This window comes from Prunus dulcis, chromosome 1, assembly GCF_902201215.1.
Source record: "Prunus dulcis chromosome 1, ALMONDv2, whole genome shotgun sequence".
In the NCBI taxonomy this organism is placed as follows: Eukaryota; Viridiplantae; Streptophyta; class Magnoliopsida; order Rosales; family Rosaceae; genus Prunus; species Prunus dulcis.
The window spans coordinates 23,646,106-23,654,775 of NC_047650.1; the positions used below are offsets into that span (position 1 = coordinate 23,646,106).

An 8,670-nucleotide genomic window follows, 5' to 3' on the forward strand; every position below is an offset into this window, starting at 1 on the left:
ATTCAATTGATGTATTGTCGGGAGTCACCGACCCGATAAAAGAAGGCAACAAATCCACAGCACTGTGGAAATTGTTGAGCACCGACCACGATATCTGACGTGGCAGAACCGGAAGCACATCCTTGATCCTGAGGGTGACCTTGAAAGCGTCGCCAAATCCTAATACTAACCCTAGAAAGCACAACAGCAGCAGTAATAGCCATGGAGTGCGAGAGAAGAGAGACATTGATGGATGGATAGGATGGGTTTTTCCTGGAGCAACTCCAATTGATCAGAAAGAGTTGCAGGGAGGGAAAACCCTAACCCTAGATTTTGGGGACGCGGAAACGGAGGAGTGTCAAAAATGGAGGAGCGCGAGGAGGTGACGATTATCCATGGTCGTCTCGTCTTGTTGGAACTGTTCGGATTTTGGATTATTCTTCGTCTTTCTTTGACTTTGCTATTGCTTTGCGATTGGGTCGTGCGTACGTTTCTATGTTCAACGTCGCGGGAAAGTTAGCTAGCTTCTGTCCGTTGGATAATTTTTAAGAAAACGACACCCTCTGCTTCACTGCCCCGTTTCGCAGATAGAAACGCCACCCTCTCAGAACGGAGTTACGGATCGGTGCTTGAGTTTGATTGATCATTATAATTTATTTCAACTCCACATGACTAGCCGTCAATATATTGGCATAAAAACTTAAATTATTATTGAAACTAGCCCCTTGGCACCAAAAAAACCTTACAATGAGACGTGGAAAAGTTATCTTACGTGTTATTGCGTTATTGGACGGGCATAGCAAAAAATACTATCTCCGTTATATGAAAGTTTCTTCTCCCTTGGCACATGATTGGTTTTCTTTTTTCTTTTTTATTTTATTTTAAAATTAAGAAAATATAATATTTGTAGTTATATTCCATAAAAGTATGATTTATTATCTGATTTTGTTTTTAATTTTAATTTTTTAATATGAAAAAATATGAATTTACCATATTATCTTAATTTAATTAATAATTTCAATTCTTAATGTTTGAATTAACTAAGGACATTTTCTGATATTTTGAATGTTTTGTCATTCTCTACCTTTTGCTTTATATATATATATATATATATATATATATATTATTGAAATCGATTTCATGTTTATTATGAAATTATTTTCACATAACTAATAAAAAATTATAGGTGTCCAACATTAAAATTTAAAACATAATTTAATACTTGAAAACCAGGAATTATATTGATGAGAAAAACATTTTATCTTGCACTCTAACATCTCTAATTCGTAGACTTGTAAACGGGTTGGATTTGGATCGGATATACCTCAATTTACATTTGAATCCATTTATAATTGGATTATCGGATTCGAATTATCAAATTGCACCTATCAATCCATATCCGTTAAGCATCGGGTTCGGATCGGATCAGATTATTATCATATTTATTTTGTGATGGACAAAAAATCAAAATTTCATTAGTAGCCTTGTTCTTTTATTGTATTTATCTACTTTTAAATCAAATTTTGATATTTTATCATAAAAATTAGTTTTAATTGTATTTTTAGTGCATATACAACTAAAATTACTCATTTGACCAAAAAAAAAAAAACTAAAATTACTCATTTACACATATAAAACATTAATATAAAGCATAGAAAAATTAAATTATATTACATACTAAGTTGGATCGGATTATTATCAAATCGGATCAACTACAATTCATATTCGGATCCATTTATAATTGGATTATCGAATTTGGATTGTAATCGGATTATTGGATTGAGAAGTCCAATTCATCTCCTATTAATTATACTGGATTCAGATCAAAATCCAATCTATTGATAGATCTACTAATTCGTGACTTTTCTCATTCCATGTAAGTAAACATGTTATTACATTGAAACAATGCGTCTACCAAAAAAAAAAAAAAAAAACAGGTTATTTGAAAAAGAACAGAAATTCAAAAACACCCCCAGCATAATTGAAAAGGTTCTAAAACACCAGATTACATATTATTTACGTGCATTTCAACACATTTGATTACATCTCACAACAGCGTTAGAGATTGTGTCGATTTGGTCAAATCTCGACCTGCTCAGGCACTTTGATGTCACATAAACTGCAACTGGAAATTCAACATTTGGAGAGAATGTTATCACGTACCAAATCTTGTCTACCTTGACAACTTGTCCTTTCGATCTGAGAGACGCAGCGACTTATTTGAAGAAGCCAACAGAGTCTTCGAGACAAGGTATAATTTTAGACAGACCACTTTGACATCCCGTAGAGGAAGCAATTCGAGTAGCAAGGAAGCAAGAGAACGCTGTCTTCCACCACCATTGGTTGCCTGAATGGATTTAATTGAATCTACAAGACAGAGGCATGAATTTGGATATAATCAGATTAAGCACTTATGGTTCAATGCATGCTATAAAACAACAGTCAAGGTTTAACGCACAGGGATATTGAGAGGACAGCCAGTTACACCAGTTATGCAACTAGCTCCAAGATGACAAGCTTCTTTGCAGTAATCGGAAAAAACTGCTGGGATATCCATATCCTTTATTAGCTCCTGAAACACACATCCAGGCAACCAGCAAAATTAAGAGAAACAAATTTAAATAAAAAGGAACTGAAAAGAGAGATGTTTAGATATTAAAAACAGACAATAGTTGGTAGCCAGCTTGAATAAGCAGCAATTCCTGCATTTGGAGCAACAATTAAGTGCGGAGATGAATCCTGCCCACATTTGAGAAGTCATCAGAAACAGCAAAAGGGAAAACCAAGGCGGCAAAAGAATGAATATATGACTTAAATGAGAAATATACATATATATATATATATATGATCCTTGGCAAGAATGTTTATGTCCATTGAAAGAGACAGAAAGTACACGACCTGAGCGATATCCTTGTAACGGTCATGATAAAAGCCGCTTCTAAGTTGCAATGTAACTGTTGAAGGTTTACTAGTATGTGCATCCCAGCTGACAGTCTCACTTGAGGATTTACATACGCAATCTCTATCAAGGCAATGGGCATAATTGCATAGCTCGATCATCTCACCATCTCTATCCATCTCAAAGAGGAAAAGGAGAATTAATTACAAATGAGAGGTAATCTTTAAGCGCTCTCCACGAGAGACACCAAACACAAGCAAGCAACCCTTGTTTTATCTTCATGAGGTAAATTCGAATTCAAAACACCAGATGTAGATGAATCCCATGTAGAACATCATTTCAAAGTGTAGAACTGACCTATGTTGTGGAATTGCAGGCCCAACAAGCTCTATATGCACGTGCACATTAGGAAAAAGTGCATGCAACTCTGAGAAGACAGAAAGCTGAAGAAGCTCTTTCTCAGGGCCTGTCAAAATTCAGTTCATGTAACAAAACTAAATTTTCAATATAACACTGACAGTAAACCATAGATATGCAAACCAGATAACTTACATGGCGACTGTTAAAAGGTTCATAAATCAAGAAAGGAAATTCCCAAGGTTACATCCGTAAATAAAAACAGTTCAGTAGAGGCTCCAAACTTTATACTGCAAAATAGCACATTTAGAAAGATGAAACACATACCAAGATAGTGTATGTGCAATTTGTGGCTGATTCCAGAAGTCCACCTTCCTAAACCAGCTACTTGAGTGGCATAGTAAATTGTAAGAGGCTGGAAAAAAAGAAAAGAACAAAGAAACAGGTGTTAATATTTGTGAAACATATCACCATTTTCCAAAAACGAGCAGCAGATATACAGTATTAAAATGAATTCATCGATTTGGAAGGGAGAAAAACTTAAATTAGGCTCCCATATATTCAAGCCAATTAGGTATCGTTCCTTAGCATGCATCCTCCCAACTCTCTTGTATAGACTAATTGCCAAAATGTAATACAAATTGTTTGAATTTGATATTTTATACGCAAATTCCAACTCTCAACTGACAAATATATTATACCCGGTGGAGTAGCAAAGAAACAGGTGAATGCAGTGGGATGGACCTCCATTCATAGTACTCCTTCCAACTGGTTAAATGCTTTGATATCATAGATAAAGGCTCTGCATGTGTGTATCATAAATTAATAAATATCAACTTTTATTGAATTATCTTAGCAAGATGAACAAGATGATACCAGTACATGGGCAAAAGGTATTTGAGAGATCCCAAGAATTATTTAACCTGCCAATGGAAAAGAAAAAAAAAACATAGGTGAACAGAAATAGAATCAACATGGAAAACAAACTAATACAGAGAATGTCAGATGTACCAGGCAGATCAATTAAAAACAAAAGAAACCTTGAACAATCAAAGGAAATAACTGAATTCCCACAACAACATTCATACAACCACATTCCCATTTGATGGACCCCTCTTTTTTTCAAGACTGAACACCTAGTCTCCAGCTTTTCACACACCTGAAAGATCACACCCGGAAGAGACATCAGTGATAACACTCAGATGGCAGAATAGAAAAGCACTACTCAAGGTTCCCTGTCTTAAAAAGAGAAAGAAATTGTTGATTACCTGAACAGTTGCTTCTTGAGTAAAAGTGAAAGGAAACTCATTCAAGATATCCATATGCTTCATATGTTGCTCCAACCTTCCGCACTCTTCTTTATGAGCAGGCCAATGCACAATCTACGATATTTATCAAGTTGGAAACTAACTTAAATTCAAGGAAAATCATGACAACCGTAAAATTTTATTGTCAATGGAAGTTAGAAAAAAATTGTCACCCACCGAGTAAACAACATTCAGCCATAATGAAATTGAGCAGTGAGGGAATGAGCACAGTGAGAAGACTTAGCAACCAATGTAAACATACAGGCACATGCCTAGATGTGGTGAACCTAATCACATGGACTATAATGCTAACACCCAAATAATCAGCTAACCCATTATCAGTAATTTATTTGTTTTTTGAGTTACTTTAGTCTTATTAGCTCAACTGCAATATCATTTTGTTGTGGGCATGAGCTACCACTGAAGATACTATTCTAAGCTGCAAACCAAGAACCTAGACATGAGCTACCACTGAATATACTATTCTAAGCTGCAAACCAAGAACCTAGGCCCAAGCCGACAGACCTTTTAAAATCAATTTCTCCCTTCCTCACACGCCATTTCTGCACAAGTTAAGACTAACCCAATTGTTGCTCTCTTAAATGAAAGCTAAAAACATAGCTAAATATCAGAAGCCATGAAAAAATCAAGAATAAGGCTTCCACACTTGTATTTTTAAAACTAAGCTGTCCATGTTTTGCAGCATGCTTATGAATTTCTGATTTGCTTTCAAAGCACAGCCAATCGTAAAAAAAAAAAAAAGTCATTCAAATTAGAAGCACCTGATGAGAAACAGAGCAATAAGCAACAGCTCCACAGCGAGCACATCTTCTTGTGACTGGTCCTGTGCACCGAGTCCCCTGTCTCTTCCCGGCACACTCCATAGTTTCGAAGAAGCTTTTGCTCTTCCTCAGTTCCTCTCAATTTCCGTTCTTGAACTTGGGCACGTTTATACTGTACGGACTGCGGCCCTTGGAAAACTCTCGGCCTTTCCAAGTCAAACCATATTGGCAACTAAGCCCATTTCGTGATGAAGTTTGAAGCCCATTAAAAGACGGATTCTTAAAAATCGTTCGATCTTATTGCAGAGTTATTATTGGACTGCTAAATTAAACCATTTATGATAACCCTTAACATAACCTCTCATTACACAAGCTCCCGTAAAAATATAAGTCATTTTCATTCCCTTTATTAGGAAGATGACTCGTTAAGCAAAATATATCCACACACTAGCAACAAATTTTAAAAAAAAGCAAAACATATCCACCTTTTTCTCAGCTTGCATTTTCCATACGATAGGAAATGGGGTCGGTTGGATTGGCTGTTGCAAGATTCTGTGCTTTCCCTACAGCTTTCTGTCATTTTCTCAATTATCAAACCCAACAACTGATTGAGTGATAAGTTTATTAGTTTAAGCATGCACAAAAAGAGAACGCTAAACTTTTCAATCCCAAAAAAAATACACTTTGTATTATAAGGATATATTAAAATGTTGAATTCTTGATGGTATCTCTCTTGTTTAAAAAAAAAAGAAAAAAGAAAATTTACCACATGATTTTTCCACCATTCATCTAGCATGGCTTCTGAGCCCTCCTAACATATTTTTTTTTTTTTCCTCCCTTCAATGCCATTATTTTCTGAGTGATGAGATTCCTTTCAATCAAATATTATATTCCCATAATATCCCATCATCTTCAGTTAGTCAATTGTCCCTCTCATATCTTCAAACCTAAAATGTCCTTTGTGTTTTTGTGTTGAAAAGATGGAAGGTGTTCTCATTGCCTGTTTGGTAAAGAGAGATCCAATACTCCAATAAATTAAATTTGTTAGTACAAGAAACAACAAGAAAAAGATGCCCCAAATCACACTCAATTACAAAAAGCAAGATGCCATATCTTCAAAGAAAAAGAAGGATCATTCACACACATCACACACGGTGATTCCATCTTTTTTACCTTCACAGTCACAAAAAATAATCTATCTTTTTTACCTCCATAAATAATAATAATAAAAAATATTTCTCGTTAGACTATGACTATTGAGACGTACGATAAAGAAATACATTTAAGATATTCGATGATAGTTTTTATATCGTTGTGAAATATTTTTTTTCCAAATTATTAGTGGCTGGCACCAATTTTATTAAACATGACATGTTTGAGTTTTTGCATAAATAATAAATAATTTATGTGGCAATATTTTTGTTCCTGATGTTGAAAGAGATTTCGAGCCCATCAGTAAATCGGAGGGACCATACAATTAGTTATGAGTGTCTAATTAAAAAATGATGCATTTGTTACGAAATAGGGCGTGTAACCATTGGGCTATACGAAGCGCCATATTATATTACAAATTGACAATAAATAATAAAGTAGAATGTGTGTAAAGCTGGCCCGATGGATGGTATGGTAAATGGGACAGTGGGGAGTGTTGGCCCCACACTATCAATGGTCTTTTGATAATCATGCAAAGGTGCCGGGGCAATATAAATTTGTGGGACCTGATTGATGCCCCAATTTGAGATTATGTTTGACCCAAGTGAAACGTTTAATTGGATCTCATTGTAAAAAAGAGTTGGTTTATGAATGCTTTTCATGATTACAAAGTCAACCAATTCTTAATAGCTCTTCCAAATTCAAGGCGAATATTTGAAACCTTTGTATAATAATATAATATGTTGTGGAGACTAGGACTAATTAGTTTGTTGATTAGAAGATTTCAACCCATAATTTAAGCCACCATAAGCCATAAGCCATAAGCCATAAGGTGGGTGTAAATGCATGTATCTAGCAATGCTAGTTGTTGGAATGTACCCTAAAATTTACAAAATTAGTACATTGTTGGTATGTAATCATAATTGAAATAAAGAATGAAAAATTAATGTTATTGTTTTTTATCGTTTATGTAGATTGTTGGTACATAAAAAATTACAGACTAATAACAAGCTTCAAAATTAAAATAAATAATATTATCGATAATCATTTACGCATATAAAACCATCGTTTGTACATATCAGTTCTATAATGCATCACCGCACATACATTAACGACTCGTAGCCGCTTTTAAGTTGATAAGTGGCGTAAACTATTGAACAACAGCACCAAACGTTGGGCACAAATTGTGTCACGCGTTAGATAAGATGAAACCGCAGTTGAAGAGATTGTGATGACAACCATCAAATCGGTTGTAAATACGAGTAGGAGATGGAAAATCAATCTTGGAAAGACAGTACGAGCGATGATATCTCCCAGATTTGATCTGCAGTGTCTGAATAATATATATTTTGAATTTTGGTAGCAAAAGTCCAACCAAGAAAAAGGCCAATCTTTGGTCCCACTGCAGATTGTTTTGGGACTTCCAAATCTCCTCAATTCTATCTTTTGTCTCGTTGTCTTAGCACGTACACACACACCCATGTTGGGACCCTAGCCAAACTTTTATTTTCTTCAATTACCAAAAAAGAAATTATTTTTCTTTAATAAACTGTGGTCCATATTCCATGGCCATAGGGATAAGCTTTACACACCAAACAAAACCTAAATGCTCTTTTTCATTTATTTTAGTTTTAAGCAATAAGCACCTTTCACTTTCCTAATGTTAACTTCCTCAAAGCCTTAACCACAGTATCGAAAGTAAACTTTGTAGCATATGCTTCCGCAATGTTAGGTCATGATCAGACTCAATTTTTAATTTGGTTCGCTAATTTTTCTTTTCAATTATTTGTAAAATTTTGTATGATTTTCGGAATTTAAAATCCAAAGTGAGAATTAGTTGTAATTTTTATTTTGATGTAAAGATTATAAATAAATAAATAAACCGTTACCACAATAAAAATATACATAAAAGAAAATTGGAAAGCGGGTACGTAGCACGAGGTAGCACGTGGAAGGAGAGGCGGTGGTGGGGTCAAGCCAAGATTCGTGAGGAGATACTGATGCCAAGTCTTTTTATTGCAAACCAACAAAACACTGCACCACTCGGGGAACTCCCCCGGTCACTATGTATGTACCAAACCCACAGTCAATGCCACCGGCAAAATCCGGTTCCCACCAATTTTCCCGCGTTTTTATACCCCCATTTCGGGACTCGCGCTGGTCACTTCCCAATTCGCAATTCCACACCCAACGA

The 8,670-nt window shown here is 35.2% G+C and overlaps 2 protein-coding genes across 2 annotated transcripts in view; both read right to left on the reverse strand.

Moving 5' to 3' along the window:
- LOC117629760 overlaps window positions 1-600 on the reverse strand; it is a 13,432-nt gene extending 12,832 nt beyond the window's left edge. Inside the window, exon 1 of the mRNA XM_034362368.1 lies at window positions 12-600. Coding sequence (XP_034218259.1) covers window positions 12-226 — 215 coding nt within the window. The 5' untranslated portion in view covers window positions 227-600. The remainder of the gene's footprint in view (window positions 1-11) is intronic.
- A 1,338-nt stretch (window positions 601-1,938) lies between these two features.
- LOC117614046 (zinc finger MYND domain-containing protein 15) lies at window positions 1,939-5,472 on the reverse strand. The gene is made up of 11 exons (XM_034342721.1): window positions 5,325-5,472; window positions 4,504-4,617; window positions 4,276-4,394; window positions 4,112-4,158; window positions 3,937-4,037; window positions 3,563-3,650; window positions 3,236-3,344; window positions 2,878-3,049; window positions 2,647-2,718; window positions 2,438-2,551; window positions 1,939-2,346 (listed from the first exon to the last, which is right to left on the reverse strand). The coding sequence occupies exons 1-11, from the start codon at window positions 5,424-5,426 to the stop codon at window positions 2,239-2,241; spliced, it is 1,146 nt and encodes a 381-aa protein (XP_034198612.1). The 5' UTR covers window positions 5,427-5,472; the 3' UTR covers window positions 1,939-2,238.
- Between the last annotated feature and the right edge of the window lie 3,198 nt (window positions 5,473-8,670).

Bases quoted from the DNA above. Each gene is read 5' to 3' on its own strand.
- LOC117614046 (XM_034342721.1), bottom strand. From the start codon at position 5,426: ATGGAGTGTGCCGGGAAGAGACAGGGGACTCGGTGCACAGGACCAGTC. The intron at 2,719-2,877 runs GTCGTGTACTTT...AAATGTGGGCAG, and splicing joins GTTACAAGGATATCGCTCAG to GATTCATCTCCGCACTTAAT. The intron at 2,552-2,646 runs GTCTGTTTTTAA...TGTGTGTTTCAG, and splicing joins CAAGCTGGCTACCAACTATT to GAGCTAATAAAGGATATGGA.